General features: G+C 41.8%; 2 protein-coding genes across 8 annotated transcripts in view; both read left to right on the forward strand.

Moving 5' to 3' along the window:
• CARS1 (cysteinyl-tRNA synthetase 1) overlaps positions 1-12,372 on the forward strand; it is a 35,167-nt gene extending 22,795 nt beyond the window's left edge. The window contains exons 18-24 of one of the 4 annotated variants that reach the window (XR_010988559.1): positions 694-775; positions 4,318-4,398; positions 4,732-4,799; positions 6,847-6,906; positions 8,151-8,234; positions 9,248-9,451; positions 12,176-12,372. Coding sequence is in view for 2 of the 4 variants with exons in the window: in XM_068148306.1 (XP_068004407.1) it covers positions 694-775; positions 4,318-4,398; positions 4,732-4,799; positions 6,847-6,906; positions 8,151-8,234; positions 9,248-9,382 (510 nt within the window). In the remaining 2 variants the exon portion in view is untranslated. The other 3 variants (XR_010988560.1, XM_068148306.1, XM_068148307.1) reach the window with 3 other exon arrangements.
• Positions 12,373-16,011: 3,639 nt separating this feature from the next.
• NAP1L4 (nucleosome assembly protein 1 like 4) overlaps positions 16,012-19,637 on the forward strand; it is a 28,451-nt gene continuing 24,825 nt past the window's right edge. For 3 of the 4 annotated variants that reach the window (XM_068148310.1, XM_068148308.1, XM_068148311.1), the window contains exons 1-2: positions 16,012-16,097; positions 17,874-17,915. The gene's annotated coding sequence lies outside the window, so the exon portion shown is untranslated. The remainder of the gene's footprint in view (positions 16,098-17,873; positions 17,916-19,637) is intronic. The other variant, XM_068148309.1, reaches the window with a different exon arrangement.

Raw genomic sequence — 19,637 nt, forward strand, 5'->3', positions numbered from 1 at the left:
TGTAGTTGTTTCTGTAGTCATTTAGTGCTGTTCCCTAGTTGCTCGCTGTTGCTATTCACTACCATTGAGAACAGGATTTCTCAGGACTTTTTCTTGAAGTTTTCCTGACCAGCATTTACTTACACCTGAAATAATTCAACAGTAATCTCTTCCCACTTCTTGTGGAAGACTGAGTTGTGTGAGGAATACAGACAACTGCACTGTACAGAAATAATTACAAGTAGCATAAGCTGATATCTGAGGAACAGATCTATATTCTGATGAAAAGAAGTCCTAATACCAGTTTCACTTGGTACTACATCTGACAAGCAGTTGGGCCCGAGTAAGACAACACAGAACACCAAAAAGCAAGTTCCTCTGGGTGCCCATTTTATTTCTGTGCTGCATTACAGTTAGCTGAATTATAGCATAATCCTGTGGAACTGATGTGTCTGTAAGTGAAAGCAGATGAAAAAAGGAATGGGGAGAGACAGAACTTCTCCAAGTTGATTTTATCTGCACAGAAGAAAACTTGTTAGCTAATGCAGGTTACAATCTATCCTTTGACATCAGTAGATCAGTGACAACTTTTATTGATACAGATCTGCTCTGAGGGTCAAATTCCATCCAATAGTGCATAAATGTGAAGTGGGTAAGGGCATGTTTTATATCTCAATAATGATTAAGCTAACTGTAGAAATAATTATCTTGCAGATTGAATCCACAGTGATGCCATACCTCCAAGTTCTTTCTGAGTTCAGAGAAGGAGTGAGACAAATTGCCAGGGAGAAGAAAGGTGAGAGCTCCCTTTTTCCTGTATTGCTATACCTGACACTTGGAGGTTTTTAGGACTCAGACTTGGGGGGTTGGGGGTGAGCCAGCTGTTGCCATCTCTCTTTGCTTAGAGAATACAAGTAAGGCATCTTTAGATGAGAGCTCATTTGCTTATTTGCATCTTTGCTACCTATGTCTTTAATTGGGATTTTTGTTTGCAGGCTGCTAAGCTAATTTTCTTTTTAATTTCTTAAAGAATCCAAAATTTCTGGAATCACAAGGACTAGATAGGGTTTCTCTAGATTAGGGCACTCCCTGCTGTCCCCAGGGAGCTCTCTTAAAAGTGTAGATTGCTACACAATGATAGTGTCTGTGTTTAAATAGCCTGAGATACTCCTTCTTATTTGTTAGCATAGTTGGGATTGCAGCTCCCCTGATGGAAATTGAGTGTGCTCTTTAGAGAATTCATCTGGGAGTCTGGTAGAAGTTGGTTTGGGTGCTTTTCCCCCCTGCTTTGAAAACCTTTGATCATGCTCTCTGTGTTGGAAGCAGAACTGTTGGTGTTAAGAAGGCTGTTCCATTAAGATCTCATTGATTTTACTGGTTGATTAGTTCCTAATGGAGCACTCACTGTTTTCTGCTGCTGCCTCTGGAATTTTACATGTCTTCAATATGTATTTGATTCTCATTTTCTTAAAACTATTTTCCACTGTGATTTGTACTGGAGGGCAAAAGAAGGCATTTTTTAATACATGAAACATAGATAAATAACCCATATATTATACAGAAATATGAAATTACATTTATGTCTGGTTAATAATCTCTTCAGTTGGCAAAGAATCTGAACCCTTTTTCTGCTGCTGTTTTGAGTTCTTCTCAGGGATAAGAAGTTCTCCTTAAAAGCACAAAACTGCATTTCTTAATTAGTCAGCTATTACTGTCAAACTCCTGCAGGCCTAATTGATGCTGAGAAATAGGCTTATTAGTTCCAAGAGCAAATATTTTCTGTAATTTGAATTAATTCAAGAAGTTTGTGGTTTGTGTGTATCTCCTCAGCCAAAAATGTGACTTTTGGTCTTGTAGTATTTAATGTAAATACTCATTTTAGATGAGGCTTTATTTATCCTTGCCTTCTGATGATTGAGCTAAATTGATCTTCACTCTCAACAGTGCTAAGGTTTAAGTATCACAGGGCTTCTTGTAGATCATTTTTAGAACACAGCTAGCACTAGATTGCTTTCTGGCACTGGAGTGTCTTACTTGGAAGGAATCAATATTTCTTGCCTGAAATAAATTGAGCAGTAAGAATAAAGCTGGATCTAGTTGCTGTTTGGTTGCAGTATAGAACATTCTGCACTTCAACCAGGGAGGCAGCTTTCATTACATTATTTGATGTAAGCAGGCTGAGTAGTGGTTGGCAGGATCTGCACTGACATGCTACTGGTTTCTTTCACTTGTACCCATTAAATTCTTGCTTGCAGGGAGTGTTAAATTACTGTCAAAGTTGTTCTGATTAATGGCTGGGGATACTGCCTCCACATGGGTGTAAGTGAAGGGAGTTTCCCCATCACAGCCTGATGCTGGTGTTCAGTATTAATTAAGATGATCTGTATTGCTTTATGTCTTCTTAGAGGTTAAACAAAAAGTGTGCTGCTTTTGTAAGACCTGAAGAGTAAGAGAAATATCTCCATGGAACATTTTCGAAATGTAACTGCAATTACCAAACACTTCACTGCATAGCCATTGGGAAAACTCATGTTATCATCACCCAGAATGGCTAACATTGAAACACAGTAGTAAAATAAATTATCTATTTTATAAGCTTAGTAATACTCCAGCTGGAGGCCTGTCCTGACTCATTTGCAGTTGAGTCTTGACTTCATATGTGCACACGTGCAGCAATGATGGTAAACAGCAGAAGGAAAACATTGTGCTAGCTGTACATGGGAAAGAAGTGTAGAAGATCTCTACAAAATACATCAATAATGGGCTGGTCAGAGCACCTCTGCATTGCACATCCTGGTATTTTACTTGTACTTGGCCATCTACAAGTACAGCCCCTGATGCTTGGGAAGAATTCTCATTAGCAACGAACTATTATTCAGATGCTCAAACAGGAGCAAGTCTCTTCAGTTGTAGTTGGTTACTTACCTCAGGACATCAGCTTCAATTGACTACCCTGTGGTAAATGTGTCCATGACTGCACTCTGCCTGCATCTTTATTTCCTGCCATGGGTGCTGGTGCCATGTGGTGTCTTGCTCTAAGCTGCTTTTAGGACACAGGGGGAAACCCTCTGTCTTGTTGCTAACATATCTGTTCCCAGATTCAGGACAAGCTTGATCATTGTAACCATGGCTGCTCTTTGTCTTTTGCTGCCAGTCTTCACTTGTATCTTCAGTGAGGGTAATGGCTTTTATCTTTGGGCATCCCATAAGCAACCCCCTACCCAGTCCCTAAACATCTTTGCTCTGGAATTACCACCATGCAAAGAGCAGGCACATTTCAGCCCTAAAGAGCAAGGTGCAGACTCCCCTGGATGACAGAGGATTGATCAGAGGATGTATCTTTTCATAAATTATACACATTTGGTTATACCTTTCTCCTTATTCTTGATGGATTTCTTCCTTCTTGAATGTTCAATTATTCATGATGTCAGATAAGTGAATATTTATGACTGAGCGGATGCTGGTTTATTGAATGAGCAGTAGGTGTATCTGATACATTCTTGATATATGATGTGTAATTTCTTAGTCTGGGTTGAGCCAGTGTTAACTGCCAGTGAGGTAATCTTATCCCTTGTTTATCTTAATGGCTTATTTAGAGTTGCATCAAACCTGAATGTGGTTCACTGTGTATAACTGCTCCAGATCAACAAAAATAGCAACTCGGGTCACAGCAGACAAAAGAGCTTCTCTAAACTGAAGTGCTTCCCTGTGCAAAGGGAGGGTTGCAGAACACTTCCATGCGATGGAAATAGGGTGGCTGTTCCTTTTCATGCTGTTGGGATAATTGGTTATATGCTCACTTTTAAGCTCTATGAGATTCTGAGCATTAGGGAAGAGATGAATGGGATGGGATGGGATGGGATGGGATGGGATGGAATGGAATGGAATGGGCCAGACCAGGTTGGAAGAGACCTTCAAGATCATAGTGTCCAACGCATCAACCAATTCAACCCACCTAAACAACTAAACCATGGCACCAAGCACCCCATCAAGTCTCCTCCTGAGCACCTCCAGTGAAGGCTCAGGGATAGTACTTACATCTACTATTGTGTGCAGGGTTTAGCATAGTGTCTGGATGGTAGCTTCTAGTGGCAGAGTTAGTGTCTTTCAGACTCCTGTTTCTTTGGTTTAACTAGCTGAGAGTTGCTGAAAGAGAGAACATTTGTTTATTATAAGCATCTAACCCAGGTATCTAGTCACACTTTAAAACAAAAGGCTACTTTTTGGCAGGTGTGAAAGAGTTGCAACTTCTTAATTGCATTTAAATAACTATGTAGCAGGACAGAATTATACTTTCACCAAATCTTACTCCACTAAAAGTATCTTTCATGCTTATAGTGACTGAAGTGCTGCAGCTGAGTGATGCTCTTCGAGATGACATCCTTCCTGAGCTTGGTGTTCGATTTGAAGATCATGAAGGTATGCATTCATGTCTTACATCCTTGTAAGTAGCTGGTTTTATAATCTTAATGACTTAATAAGAGGTAAGAAAGACTTAACCTGGAATAATACAACAAATTCAAGGACTGCAAAGCTATAGCATATTTTAGTTCTGAGGTATTCTGAGGTATTATAGAGCTGTATATGGGAATACATATGTAGGGTTTAAAAATGTACACTGCAATCTTTCTGTGTAAAACCTGATTTCTTAGTCACTTCTTACTTGTATTTACATTCAGTTATCCGAGTAAATGACTTTATCATTGATGATTCAGGCACTGGAAACTCATTCATCTGTTTTTGCTTCTTTAGGACTTCCAACTGTGGTCAAATTAGTGGATAAGGACACGTTACTGAAAGAAAGAGAAGAAAAGAAAAAGGTTATTGTTTTAAGCCTTCTATATATGTATTTTTAATTAAAAATTATCTGTAAGCTACGGAGACCTTTAGATGTCTGTGATAACTTGCATGAAAAATACTAACAGACTAGCAACAAGGAAAATCATGTAAGAGAGCTGACACTAAAATGTGCATTCAGGAAAAGGAATATTTTTAACTGCAGCTTCTTGAAAATATTGTATGGAACCCAATGAATACCTCTAAGGTTTTTTGTTTTGTTGGGTTTTGAGATCTTCATATAATTGAGGGATGTTGTGTATTCATGTCTGGAGGAATGATTCCAGTGAGAAGCTAATTCAGACTACTTTTGTCTATACAAATGGAGTTGACATTTTCCATGGAACTAGACTGTATTTATCTGATATGTGAGAACAAAATGTACTGGTTAAATCTTAATGAATATGATATGGATGAGAGAGATCTTCAGGGTATGGGGGCAAAAATTCACATGTTGCTATATAAAGATTGTGAATTCTAATTGGCATGCACAAGTTCTGCACATAAACCCTTCTTTTGGCACTTCCTAGCGTTAATATTTGACGTTGTAACATTTAAAAGTAACACTTCACATTTCTGTCCTGAGTTTTAACAAATTCCATCATGGCTAGGAATGTTTAGAAGGCTTTCCAAACATCTCTCCTTCCATGTTGTTCTTTTTTTTGGAAGTGAGAAGTGAAATGTCACTTCAGGCAAATCCTGAGGCTTTCATCACAGACATTTGAAGGCAGCTTGTACATAGCTGCTGGGTGGAACCTGCAGCTGGTGAACACTTCACTTTCCCTGGAAACAGTGTTGTGTTCAGTACTGGGAGAATGCTTAGAGAACTGATAGGTGGCTCTTCAGCAAATGCAAGATGAGATTTTTTTATTCTATTAAAGTTTTATAAGTATGTATAGATTAAAAAATATAAATACTTATAAAAATAAATGCTTTTATAAATATATATAAAATATATAGAATATATATTATATATAATTTCTATTTATATATATTATTTTTTAATATATTTATAGATAGATAGATAGATATAAAAAAACATGAGTAATGTGTCTAGTTCTGGGCCCCTCAATTTAAGAAGGATATTGAGACTCTTGAACATGTCCAGAGAAGGGCAACGAGGCTGGGGAGAGGCCTTGAGCACAACCCCTACGAGGAGAGGCTAAGGGAGCTGGGATTGTTTAGCCTGGAGAAGAGGAGCCTCAGGGGAGACCTTATTGCTGTCTACAACTACCTGAAAGGAGGTTGCAGCCAGGTGGGGATTGGTCTCTTCTCCCAGGCAACCAGCACCAGAACAAGAGGACACAGTCTCAAGCTGTGCCAGGGGAGGTTTAGGCTGGATGTTAGGAAGAAATTCTTCCCAGAAAGAGAGATTGTCCATTGGAATGTGCTGCCCAGGGAGGTGGTGGAGTCATTATCCCTGCAGGTATTCAAAAAGGGATTGGACATGGCACTTGGTGCCATGGTTTAATAGTCATGAGGTGTAGGGTGATAGGTTGGACTTGATGATCTTTGAGGTCTTTTCCAACCTTATTGAGTCTATGATTCTGTAAGTTGGCTAAATTTGGATAGTTGCTTCCCTAGGAACATCAAGGGATACAGCTGCTTCTTGACAAACTGTAATGGCCTCACAGTTGGAGGCAAGAAGTTAAATTATCACTGAAATGTGGTCGGTTTTGGTGTTGTTTTTTTTCAAAGTCATTTGCAAACTGTTTTCCCCTGTGGAATGGCAGCACCACTTCTTGTGGAAGGCTTTGTAGGTGTTCTTTTATGTGTATACACTTTGCATACAAAATGCACTCTGAACAGTTAAAACTGGTTTAGCTGTGAATAAAAGCAAATGAATTCCAAGTTGTACAGTGGGAACTATCAGACAACCCTAATTACAAGGCACGGCGGTTTTGCTGCAGGTCATGCTGCCAGTTCTGTCTGTAATTAGATATCGAAGGGAGCTGGCTGGCTCAGGTTTGTTAGAAAACAACCAAATGAAATAGTTGGTTACCTTTTGCTCATCAACATTGCCTTTCATAGATTGAAGAGGAGAAAAAAAGGAAGAAAGAAGAAGCAGCCAGGAAAAAACAAGAGCAGGAAGTAAGTGTTCAGATCCTTTTAATCTGATTTTGAAGAAAAGTGTTAGCAGCAATAGTCACACACAGGAAAGATTACATTAGAACACAGGCTCTCTGCCCAGCCTTAACTGGCCCTCCATTTATTGTGTCTACAGTTTCCTGCTCAGAATGACTTTAGCTTGCAGTTCAGATTTGAATTTTCAGCTCCTATTACAGAGAAGTTGTCTTTGAAAGCTCAACTAAAAGCTGCAAAAGCTTCTTAGAAGAACTTGCAGCGCTTATTTCAGTGTACACACAGTATTACTTCCTTACTTGCCAAACTAGTACCTCACATGCCTGTTAGAGAAGGTTTTGCTTGTGTGATTTTTACTTTTCTTCCCTTCCAGTATCATGGGTATGTGTGAAAATGCCTTTTTTTTCTTCTCTTTATGACTGCATGGTTCCTATGATTGAACTCTGAAATACAGTGTTTTGTGAAACCATGCTTTATCTCTACAACTGGAATTAATATGGCTCAAAAGATTCTAGGTGGACAGCCAGAGGAGAGGAAATCACAAGGAGAAATGATTGCCCTCCTGATGACTCTAACAGTACAGGAAATGCTTTTCTGGGTTAAGAAAGGAAGTAAACTTTGAGGGAGCATCATGTACAGAGGAAAACCAGACAAACAGCATCTCTTATTCACCAATTCTAAGGAGCTTTTTTGCATTCTTTCAAAAAGGTGGTTCCCTTATATTGGGAAAAAATGACTTGAAAGGATTCTGAGATGTGCTCACTTACAGCTAAAAGAAAGTTCAGGGTTTTTTCAGTGCAATTACTTGCACCCTGGGCCTGCTGTGACCTTCATAGAAACCTGTGCCTGTCAGCAGGAAACTCCTGATGAAGGTTGGTTCCCTTTGCAGTGAATTCATTAGTGAATATTCTTTACTCATAACAACTAATCACATTGTGTTTACACCTAAACCACTAAGGAACCAAATTAGCAGAAATCAGATGTCATTTTTGGAGCATATAAGCAAGTTACTTTGAGTTCCTGCAGTACACCTATTTAAGTGGTTCTCTGCAGATTTTAACCACATTTTTTTCCCCCAGACAAGCACAGCTAAAAGTTACGGAGGTGTTCCTCATTGAAAGTTTCTTTTCACATGGTAAACAATCGTGAATTAAATACTCCTTGATTTGCAAACTACAGTCTACTTTTCCTTTTGAATGTGTGACAGGCTGTTTGTAGTCAACTGTGATGTTAATGCATGTTTTGTATTACAGGCAGCAAAACTTGCCAAAATGAAGATTCCACCACATGAAATGTTTAAATCAGAAAATGACAAATACTCCATGTTTGATGAAAATGTAAGAGACTTTTCTTTAGATATGGAGTTGTTTTCATTCCCCAGTTGGACATAATTGTGTATACACGTAGCTGAAGGGAACAAATCACACCTTGAGTAGTTCTGGGCCCCTCAGTTTAGGAAAGATGTTGAGTTGCTGGAACATGTCCAGAGAAGGACAACAAAGCTCGTGAGGAGTTTGGAGCACAACCTCTATGAGGAAAGGCTGAGGGAGCTGGGCTTGCTTAGCCTGGAGAAGAGGAGGCTCAGGGGAGACCTTGTTGCTGTCTACAACTACCTGAAGGGAGGTTGTAGCCAGGTGGGGGTTGGTCTCTTCTCCCAGGCACCCAGCACCAGAACAAGAGGACACAGTCTCAAACAGCACCAGGGGAAGTTTAGGCTTGAGGTGAGGAGAAAGTTCTTCACAGAAAGAGTTGTTGGCCATTGGAATGTGCTGCCCAGGAAGGTAGTAGAGTCATTATCCCTGCAGGTATTCAAAAAGGGATTGGATGAGGCACTTGGTGCCATGGTTTAATAGTCATGAGGTGTAGGGTGATAGGTTAGACTTGATGATCTTTGAGGTCTTTTCCAACCTTATTGAGTCTATGATTCTATAAATTGGCTACACCAGGGGAGGTTTAGGCTGGATGTTAGGAAGAAGTTCTTCACAGAAAGAGAGATTGGCCATTGGAATGTGCTGCCCAGGGAGGTGGTGGAGTCACCATCACTGGAGCTGTTTAGGAAGAGACTGAATGGGGTGCTTGGTGCCATGGCTTAGTTGATTAGGTAGTGTTGGATGATAGGTTGGACTCAATGATCTGAAAGGTCTTTTCCAACCTGGTTAATTCTATTCCATTCAATAGTCAAAGCTAGTTGACTAAAAGTAGCCAAGATGTACCCCATCCTGAGAGCCTACCTTTATGACATTATCCTCCTATCTTACTAAAAAAGAGAGAGAGAATATTTAAGATTAATTCTTCGACTGCTTTTGCTTCTTATGGAATCATGGGGTTTTTTTCCCTTTAAATATTTCAGGGATTTCCCACCCATGATACAGAAGGCAAAGAACTCAGCAAAGGACAAATTAAGAAGCTAAAGAAACTGTATGAAACCCAAGAAAAGCTTTACAAGGAGTATCTACAAATGGTTCAGAATGGAAGCGCAAACTGAAAACGAGAGGACTTTGTTTCGCAGGCGAGTGCTGGGTCACCACTGAAGAAGTGAGCCTATGCTGCTCAGGTTTCTGTTTACACTTTCTATTATGTGCAAAGTAAAAATCCTGTTTACATGGATTAATAATGTCATCTGGAAAGTCAATAAAAAGCCATTCTTAAAAAAAAAAAGGAAAAGCCAACCGGTAAGAAGTTTCTTTGCAACAACAGTGGCAGGTTGAACGGCTGCCAGTTCTGTTTGGGAAGGTGCTGCTCAGTCAGCAAATCCACAGGAGGATTCTTGTTTGTTATAACTGCCCAGGCTTTGGTTAATTTGTCCTGCATACTGATCTGTATCTAAGACCCACAGCAGCTCGCATTCGGGAATTGTCACAGTCAGCAAAATCTACTACTACATGGGAGCTGAGTAATTTGTCCCACAGTCAGACCAGTATTTTCCAGATGACTTTAGTATCCTTTACATAAGCAGGAAAAGTGGGTAGTTCCACTACGATACATACTCTAGCTGCTGTTATTAAAATCTCTCAGAAGTACACCCAGAACACTTTGCATAGTAGAAGCTAACAGTCCCTTTGTTGCAAAAGGGAGCAGATCATCATCTTTGCTCAACCTGCAGCTGCAATCAAGCGGGTAAGTACAAGGCAAATGCACCTGCATTGAACAAAGAGGTAGGAAAGACATGAAGGGCTAATGGCAGAGGGTGGTGTGTTCTTGGAGCCATCCCTCCAAGGAAACAGGAGTGCTGCCAAAGGACCTGATTACCTGAAGTGTTCAGTTCCTAATTACCTGTTGAGAGCCATGGGGAATTAACAGAGGGTTTCTAACTGAGATATGGTTTGTGGATTGGTTTGCCATTAGGAAGTACAGCTACACACTGCTCATTATTCAAGACTGATATTTGTAATGTGAGAATTTAACCCTGAATTAATCATTTTTCATATGCTGTACAGTAACATTGTGTCTGCAGGAACAGTTCTCTGTTGGCTAATAATGAATTTCACTGGTTACTAAATGAGTTAAAGTTCATGAGATCCTAAAAGATATCTCACCTACTGCACACCAGCCAAGTATCTGATATGCAGAACTGTATTAAGTATTACTAAGCTTCAATGGTGACTTGCAGAAGGCCATACTGTGACATCTCTGCTCTCCCAGCTCTCAAGTTTATGCTCTGTTTCTTTCATTAGTTAAGAGATAAAACCATCTTTGCTCTTTCTTTATATTTTTATATTTATATTCCTCCTGAGGAATAAATATATTTGAAGTAGCAGAAAGGTCTAGTAGGGTTTTTTCCTGGTTTGTCTATATTTGCCTTTGAAAACATTCATATTGCTAAGGTCAGTAAAGCACATGCATCTCGTATGCAGCAAATAAAATCTGTTGTGAAGGACCAGTTGTACGTCACCTTTGTATAGCAGGAAGAACACAGAGCTTATCTTGATTCCACAACCAGCTTTTTGAAGCGTGGTTTGCACCATGCTGCAGCTTTTCCTTTAGCTTGCTGTTACTAACTTAATTCATTTTGCATTCAGTGTGTGATTATTCTGCTAGTTTCTATTTCATTGTATAAATGCCTGTTAAAACTGCACAGTGGTACCTCAGGGGGCCGGCCACAGCCACGAAGGCAACCTCTCCATTCTTCAGTCTGGGAACAGATCAGTCACATTTTGATACCATTTTAGATTCTAACCCACTTCAACATTACCAGCTCGTTGTTTTTTTCCCCCCACATGCTTCCCCAAGATGCATGTGCACCCAGGGTATCCATGAAGGGACGGACTGTGCTTAGGTCCCTTCTGAAGTTGCTGCTTAATGTGAAATAGTGACAGCAATTTGCTTACAGATATTTTTTTGTGATCGGAGTTAGGGCTTGCTTAAAGCTAATTAGCATGCAGCTATGGAGAAGATGCTGTTAATCCTGGATTGTACTTCATGGATAATCCAGGATAACATCCTGGCTTTTGCACACACACACACCACCACTACCCCCTGCCCTGCTCTGCCACTCTTTTTTTCCCTCCTGTGATGGTTTTAGTAGAACCTCATCCAATTCCATGGTTTAACTACTGTATTGATGTAGAAGAAATGGGAAACAAACAAACAGACAAAACCAACCACAAACCCAAGCCCTTTTCCCTCCCCAAATGCTTCATTTTGTTTCTGGGACAACTCTCTTTACACAGACCTTATAAGCATTTCAGACTTAGGTTCTCCAAAGGTTATCTTCCATTCTTTCTGTATGCTTCCCACGTGGACACACTGCTTCCTCCCACAGTCATGTCAGATAAGGGTCACTGCTCTATTTACTGCCCAAATAGGCCTTATTCTACACCCAAAATCATTTAGTTCATGCTTCCCATTTCTGTGTTTTGTATGATTGTCAGGTTTTTTTAAACTATGATTTGAAGGAATCCTTATCTGAAGCATCAGTGCTGCTAAATTCATCTTTCTTCTGATACAGCCTAACAGCATTCCTGTCTGTGAATTCTCTTTGAACACAATCAAAAGTCTCCTAAAATCAATGGGATTCTTTTCATAGACTCATAAGGATCAGAGCCTTTGAAATCCTCTCCTCTTCAGGCTCGCCTTGTGTCTTCCACACAGATATTTATTCTCTGCTGCTTTTTATAGTATGGTGCTATGTAGTTCATGCATTTTGAAAGTTGCCTTCTTCAAGCTTGTCACTTGACTCCTCCAGCAGTAAAGCCCTCAAAACATTCCCATACTTGAACACTTATTTTTCCTATACTTGAACTGGTCTTCCAGCTGCAATTTTCTCTTCCTGTTTCAGATGTTCTTGGAAGTCGGCAAAGGAAAATGTCTGCTTCATACTGCATGTGCGAGTTTGTTGACATGCCCCAGTATTTTCTGTTAAAAAGGAACAAAATACCACGCAAACTGGCAACTCACATACAGTGGCTGCTGAAATATTGTTACACAAGCAGGAAGTTAATTCATTCTTTCCAAATAAAATCAGTTTTGCCTATATTTTGAGTTCCGGTTTTGGTTTGGTTTGTTTTTAAAGAAACGGGATCATGAAAACTATTAAATAAAAACAATGACCTTGGCAAAGAGTCAGAAAACCAGACCTAGTCTCCTGAAATCTGTAGGGAAAAAGAGAAAAAAAGCAAGCTCCAGAACTGATACAGATCAGTTACGTCTAGCCCCTCTGCAGCCAGAAAAGTAGCAGTGTGCATCATGTCCTGGTGAAGGAAAACTTGCTTGCAAAGACAGAACACTGCAGCCAGGCTTGGCTGCCTGCTGCTTAAGCTGACTTTGATTGGCACACCAAAAATCTGTGGGATCACAAACCCTCAGCACATCCCTTATTCCCTGGCAGTCCACCAAGGTGGCACCTCAGCAAATTCCACTGCACTTGCTTAGTGAGAGTGACCTGGCAACAGCAGAAGGGAATCAACAACAGTGGTCTGCAGTGGGTGGCTGAGTCACCTACCTCTCTCAGCAAGGAAAAGGGAGAGAGCAGGTTCCACACTCTTAATTTGTTGGGTATTTTGTTTTATTTTAAGATGTGTATGTGCACATATTTGGAGAAGCCAGTCTGGAATGTGATTTTTCTAAGCATTATGAAAATGAAGATCCCCATAGTAAAATCTTGGGAGTTTAAAATACTTCAGTTTTCTTGAGCACAGATCTCACATTAGTCTGTACAACATGAAGGTTTTCATTTCCTATCAAAGACTTTATTCAGAGCTGGCAAGGCAAGGTAGAAGTGTGTTGTTTCTGTTTTTAATTGCACCCTTGGCTGAAGGCCAAATGTGGCAGCAGCAAATTTTGTTTCTGTCTGTTGCTCTAAGTGTGCCTTTCAGCCTTTCTAATGTGAATACTCAGATTAACATCACATGTGAACACTGCTCCACTAATGAGAACAAGTTCCCCATCCCATCACTCAGTTTGTTCAGATACTGGCAGAAAAATCTGTGAATCTGTCAGTCTGGTCTTTTCAAAGACTTGAAACATTTCATGAGTGCCCAATTACATTTTTGATACTCTTTTTAGCCTCTTTATCCTAACCTTTGTCTTTGTTTTCTGCTGTTCCAGGAAAGTACTGATGGCATTTTAAGTGTGCAAGTAAGCACATCTCTGCCACACACAATACACATCTTCAGCTTCCTTTTCTACATTTTAAGCTAAGTCTAAACATCTTCATGTGGTGGTAGTTGCCAGACCAACTTTAGCTGCCTCTTCGATGACAGAGTTTCTACCATTCAAATAGGGAAAGGAATTTTTACTCCTCTCTGATTTCACTGGGTGATTTCTGTACAGGATGCTGTACCGCATCCATAGTACTTACCGTGTCTCCTGAGACAGAGCAAATTAATTAAGAAGCACATTAGCTATTTACTACCAAGATTCCACTTAGCAACGATCAAAGATCTTCCTCCCCCTCCAGAAAAAGCCATTGACGAACCACGTCTTACCTCTCAAATTAGGCTGTGAATGTCTGGCATCTCAACAACTGAGAGCAGTTGCCATTAATATCCACCCAAGGGCAGAAGACACAGACATTTTAATACCAGTTATAGATCTCAGCCTAAGCTTTCTCTCCAGTGTCTACTGCATCTGTTCAGTACCTCTGCCATAATCTCTTAGTTTTGGTTCTCTGAGCTCTTGTATGCTGGGCTGGGTGTTTAAATCAAGCCAGGGTGATTCAGCAAGTATCTTTTTGCAGATCTCTGCAGGGCAGGAGAACACCTGACAGCAAGATGACTCCACAGATTGTGCCTTATGCACAGTCGTGAAGTCTACCACTGTGATACAAGAGCTTAGACAGCAGTCAGCAGAAATCACTCACTGATCATGGGAGATTATTGCCTTTGGAGAGGGGCACTAAATATCCAAGAATATAATGTAATGTAAATGTGTTGACTTCAACATGTATCAGTGGAGGAAGAAAGCTAAATACTTCCAGCACTCTAGCCCATTTCAAGGCTTCAGTAGTTGGTCCAGCAGAAACCAACTAAACTTTCACAAGGCCATCTTCATTTTAATTCAGTGCCAGGTTTGCAGCATCTGACAACTGGCATTAACAAGACAGCAACTACTGCAGAAAGGCAAACTCTACACATGCCACAGAAGAATCAGTGACACAATGAACAACCCAAACAGGGCTGCTGTGTGTTCCTGTAGCAGCAGAGGTGTGCAGCTAGATCACATAAATGAGCAAAACCTACATCTTTGTAAGTGACAAACTTTGGAGTTTGCACTCTGAACATCTGTATGGAAAGGCAAAATAGCTTTCAAGAAAGTGGAGATTGACAGAAAAAAAGTTAAAATAGTACTTCACAGCTATGAACCAGCAGCCAGAATAAAAGTATGGAGTAGGAACACCTTCAGATAAATTCTCCCTTCAGCGTTATGGTCTTTGGAAGGCTGAAATAAAGTGTGTCCTCCATGATGAATAAAGTTGTCCCAAAATAAGAATTCATGAAGATACAAGGAGGCTGTTAACAGGTAAGGAAAAAAAGGACTGGTTGGGAAAAACAAGGAAAGGGAGCTGGAAGCAAAGAAGTGGACACTTGGATGTTAGGAAGAAGTCCTTTACTGTGAGGATGGTGGAATGTTGGACTGTTAAGGGCTTTTGTTGGTTTTCCTTTCTTTACAGAAGAGGAGATGATGTCCATATCTAGCCTAGGAAACAATCCTGGAAAAGCTAACAGCTGCATTTTCAAAGAAGCGCTTGGACATCAGAAAGGGCATTAAGTTTTTGGGTTTTTTAACTTTTAATAGCAAGCACTCAGTTCTTCACAACTTACAAAGTTTACTCTTACCCATGCAGATAACATACAGGAAGGTTCTTAAAACCACGGTCACGTTATTGATTAATATGTAACTCTTCAAGTACACGTGTGCCTGCTAGGACAATAAACTTTACAGTGCAGGCAGCAAACCAAACTGCTGAAGTGCCTTTGCTGCTGAAGAAACTCGGAAGCAACACCGTGTGTTAAGTGCCAGGCACCGTGCGCCTCAGCAGCTGCCATCTCCCGGCCCTCAACACGGGTTATCTTAACAAGCCGAAGGAGGGACAGACAGAGGCTGCATGTAGGTGAGAGATGCAGCAGTCACCGTCCCGCAGCACTCCAGAGGCACGTCCAGCCCCGCCGCCTCCTCAAAACTGCAACGCATAGCGCGCCGGCACCAAATCCTCAGCCCTTTTATGTCGCGGCCGGGACCGCTAGATTCCGGTCTCCAGCACATATCTTACGGGGCGGCTAAAAAACACCCTTCTGCCTAAGCCCACAAAGGCAACCCCAGAAAGGGCACTACGCAGCGGGCCTCAAGCTCGGCACTGCCATCTGCAGCGGCGGCAGCCGCCATATTACCGCGCGCTGCTTGGGCCCCGCCTCTCCCTTTAGGGACGTAGGCACGCTTCATATCACGCGCTCCCTCCGCGCGCCTCCAGCGCCGCGTGCACATCCCCCTCCGCGCCCCCCACCCCCCCTCCTTTGGGACCTCGCTTGCGCTCTGATTGGCTGAGCGCCGCGCCGTCGGATAGTCAACATGGCCCGCGTGCGGCGCGACGGCCGTGGCTCTATTAGGGCCAATCAGCAGCGTCTTTGCTAAGGGAGGCGCCCGCTTTTCTTCCAATAAGCAGTGGTTTTCTTGGCGGCGGCGCAGCCCGTGTGAGCCTGCGAAGAGCCGAGCGGCTGTCGCTGCTGCCTCTGCGGGCGCGAGGGGACGCGGGGCGCGGGCAGGTGAGGGCGCGGTGGGGACGCGGTGTGGACGCAACGTGGGGCTCCCCACTTCGGGAGGCGGGCTTCTGGAGCCTAGTAGAGGGCCCGAGCCGCCCGCCACGACCACCGCCGTGCTATTGCGGGGACCGTCGGGCCTGCTCCGGGGTGGAGCTCGGTGGTGGTGGGGGCTGCTTGCAGCTGCCCGCTGGGGAGGGGCGGGCCCGGCCCGATCAGGCACCATTTTAAGTAGACTTGAGAAGTTTGGACTGAGAGAATGGGGAGTTAGCGTTGCTTTGAGTGTGGCGGTGGAGGGGAACGGAGCGGTTCCGGCCACATGTATGGCTGCTGCCGCCCGCCCTGAGAAGCCTGGCAGGGAGCCCTCCCTCCCCCGCCCTCCCGGGGGAAGTGGGGGAGGAAGAGGGTGGGAGGGCTGTTGTTTGTGGTGAATAGTTTCTCCGTCTCTCTCACCCAGCGGTGCTCGGGTTGAGTCAATCTCAGCCGCTTAGGTCAGGCGCGGTCTTTTTGTTTGACCTCATCCACGATCTTATGTCACCTCAACGTGGAGTGAGGCTTTGAGGGCTCGGTGTTTAATTTCGGAGCCCCCGTCTCCCAAGTGAGTGCCTGTTTAAAATTTTCCCTGCCGCTGCAGCTCTTCACCGCATATAATCTCAGCCATTGTAGGATTTAGCTGACTGTTTCTGTAACATCTGCTTACGAGGCTTCAAAATAAAAAGGTAGGGAAGCAATTGTATAAGTTATAGGTGAAACCAGAACCACTAGGCAATTCTTTCTAAAGTCATCTCTAAGCAAAATAGTGTTCCCTCAAGGAAACATTCTAAGATGAGCTTAAGTATACCTGGTGTTCAGGACTTGTGGAACAGGTTAATGAGTTTTCTCTTGGCTGTTTTTTCATTATTACTTCTCATTTCTCTTGCAGGAAGTGTCAGTCTATTATGTCAGTGACTTCCCACAGGGCTGCATCCTAACAGCTCTAGAACGGAAGTCATAACTTTCCCTTCTTTGTTGTAGTTACGAAAAACAGTAACAGTTGTGGTAGAAGTCTTCCTGTGAGTACAGGAGCCTATAGTCTTCATCTACTAGTTGTGTTTACAGGGTTTGTCCAAGACATGGGGCTTTTTTAGGAGAGAAAATTTGACTCTGTTTATGAATATGGCTTGACATTACATAGAGAGCCTTTTCCTTTAAAGTTGCATCCTTCAGGATATTAGTTGTCCTTATAATGAACTTTTGCTATTTTACCATGCAACAAGTTTACAGTTTCCTGCTGCTTTAGGTGATTAATGGTGTGTGGTGTTTGTGCTAGACCCATTGCAGCAGCTTGCTCTGTGGGATATGTGGTTGATGTAGTCCCCTCTTCCCCCAGAGCTTCTTTCTTGCAGTGGGTGTTGGAAAACAGTGAGCTGGCCAGAAGAAACAAGATACTAATTTGGCCTTTTATGGCTGGTCATAGTGATGCTAGTACCTTCATTAGTGTTTTCTTAGAGTACTGATAGCTTTTTTGATGTCTTGACTGTAAACTGAGCATGCATGCTTGGAAAAAAAATAAGGCAGTAAATATGAAGGCTCAATGCTTTGCAACTGTACTTTTTCAGCTAGGTGTGCATTTAACTTTGTCTCTAAAATCACTTTGCTCTCCCCTCCTCTGCTCTTACCAGCTTTTATCTCAGCTTTGTTGGCAAGTGCACTGCAGTAAAGTCATTGAAGTCATCTGTAATGCAACTGGGAATCACAAGCTGCTTCTACTTATTTATTTATATCCTTCTCTTTACTTCTTAGTTGCCAAAGGAACAACTTTGAGGAGTGAAACAAGACATTAAAGTATGTATTTGCACCAGGGAATGGTGTGTTTTTCACTTGTTTCTCTTGCTGTTTCTCGTTACTTAGGTGAATGGCTTTTGTCAGAACATGTTTGATTCAGGTCTGCTCCAGTGGAGATTAACTCAACCTCTATTTCAAGACTACTGAAATTATAGGAACTTTATTTGATGTTTTCCAAACACTAATGAGGATGGAATGAGACTCTCCTCTTCCCTCAGCAGGGTTTCTGTGCAGGAAATACAGCACAAACAACTGAGCAGAAGGATTTCTGTGGGGAGTGGATTTTTTTCCACTAGCTCCTTTGCTGGCCCTAGGTTGGAAGAGAAGTCTTTGAGGCCAATTTTTTATGTAATGTGAGCCTGCTTTTTTAGTTGCTTACTGTTGCTTCCTCTGCTAGTGACTAGGATTGTTTAATCTGTTGGCTGAACTCTGATTTTTAGGTCAGTTTCCAATGTCTTGCCTTTTTAATTGTATCTTTTTTTCCTGTTATCTGTCTCCTATGGGAGGAAAGACTGTTGTGTTCTTTATTTCTCTTGCTGCAAGATAGTATAATTCTTTGTTTCTGCTCAAGCAGGTGGTTGCTGTATTGCCATTTTCTGTTGTGAGATTTAAAGCAAGAATTAAGTGTTTGTGAATAAATATGGTTGGGTTGTTGCAACACACAGCAGTCCACAAGAATCCCCTTTTGTTTGTTCCTGTATGCAGTCTATAGGATGGGCTTGCCTGGTGTTTTTGGTAGATGTTAAACATCTTTTGCATGATGTGGAATAACCTGGAGTAGACTCTTAGTATATTAGGGCTTTTCAACTGCAGTTGTTGTGAAGTATTGTTTTTGTAGCTTAGAGAAGGCATTTTCTACATGGGGCAGATGTGATCTCTGAGCCCCCAACTCTGGCTGCCCACTCAACGTGCCATCAGCACTCAGGTGGTTCTTTGGTAGCCTGATATTGGCAGCTGGGCTAAAGATCAGCTTGCTTGGCTCTTACAGAATCTGAGAAATCAGACCTGTCTGCTCTCATGAAGGATGGAAGGTACTTTTTAAATCTAAATGTAACTTGCAGAATAACATCTGCTTTCTTGAAAGCTTGATATTGGAAATATTGCTTCCATATGGTATGTAGTGATATCTTGGAGTTCTGATGCTCACAATAGGAGGGAAAAAAATCCAACCTGTATGACTAAAATAGATGTCCAGGATTTTATATTTTGCCCCAGTGAAAAACCAAATAACAGCAAAAGAAGTTGGCAGTCTGGCTCCCTCTGATTTCTCAGGAGAGCTAATTTAGATCCTGAGAGCTGAAGTGGTTGTGCTTTTTTCCAGTTCTAGACTTCAGCTTCTCCATTTCCTCTTGTTTTCTCACTCCTGGTGAATAAATTCAAAGCAAGTCTTTATACAGGGGCTTCTGCCTTTATTGCTGTTGTCAAAAAAACCCTAGTCTTGGTGAATTTTCTTTCCTTCAGTGTGTTGCTTCCCTATATCTAGCAGCAGTGTAGTTCAGGACAAGCAGCTAGGTACAGAAATAGCCCTGATGAGACAGGCAAGTGAGGCATATTCTTCTCCCCAGGTGACATTAGAAAATACTTCTGAAGTTGTTGTAATTAATTTCAACTTCCATTGTGAGTTTTCACATCAGACATAGTAATGTAGTATATGCAGAGATCAAAAATTCATTATCTGCTGTGATGCTGTCAAGGAATTAGGAAATAATAGATCTGTTTTCT

The sequence above is a fragment of the Melanerpes formicivorus genome, unplaced genomic scaffold, assembly GCF_026170545.1.
Source record: "Melanerpes formicivorus ecotype bairdi unplaced genomic scaffold, bMelFor1.0.p_v2 SCAF_16, whole genome shotgun sequence".
Taxonomy (NCBI): Eukaryota; Metazoa; Chordata; class Aves; order Piciformes; family Picidae; genus Melanerpes; species Melanerpes formicivorus.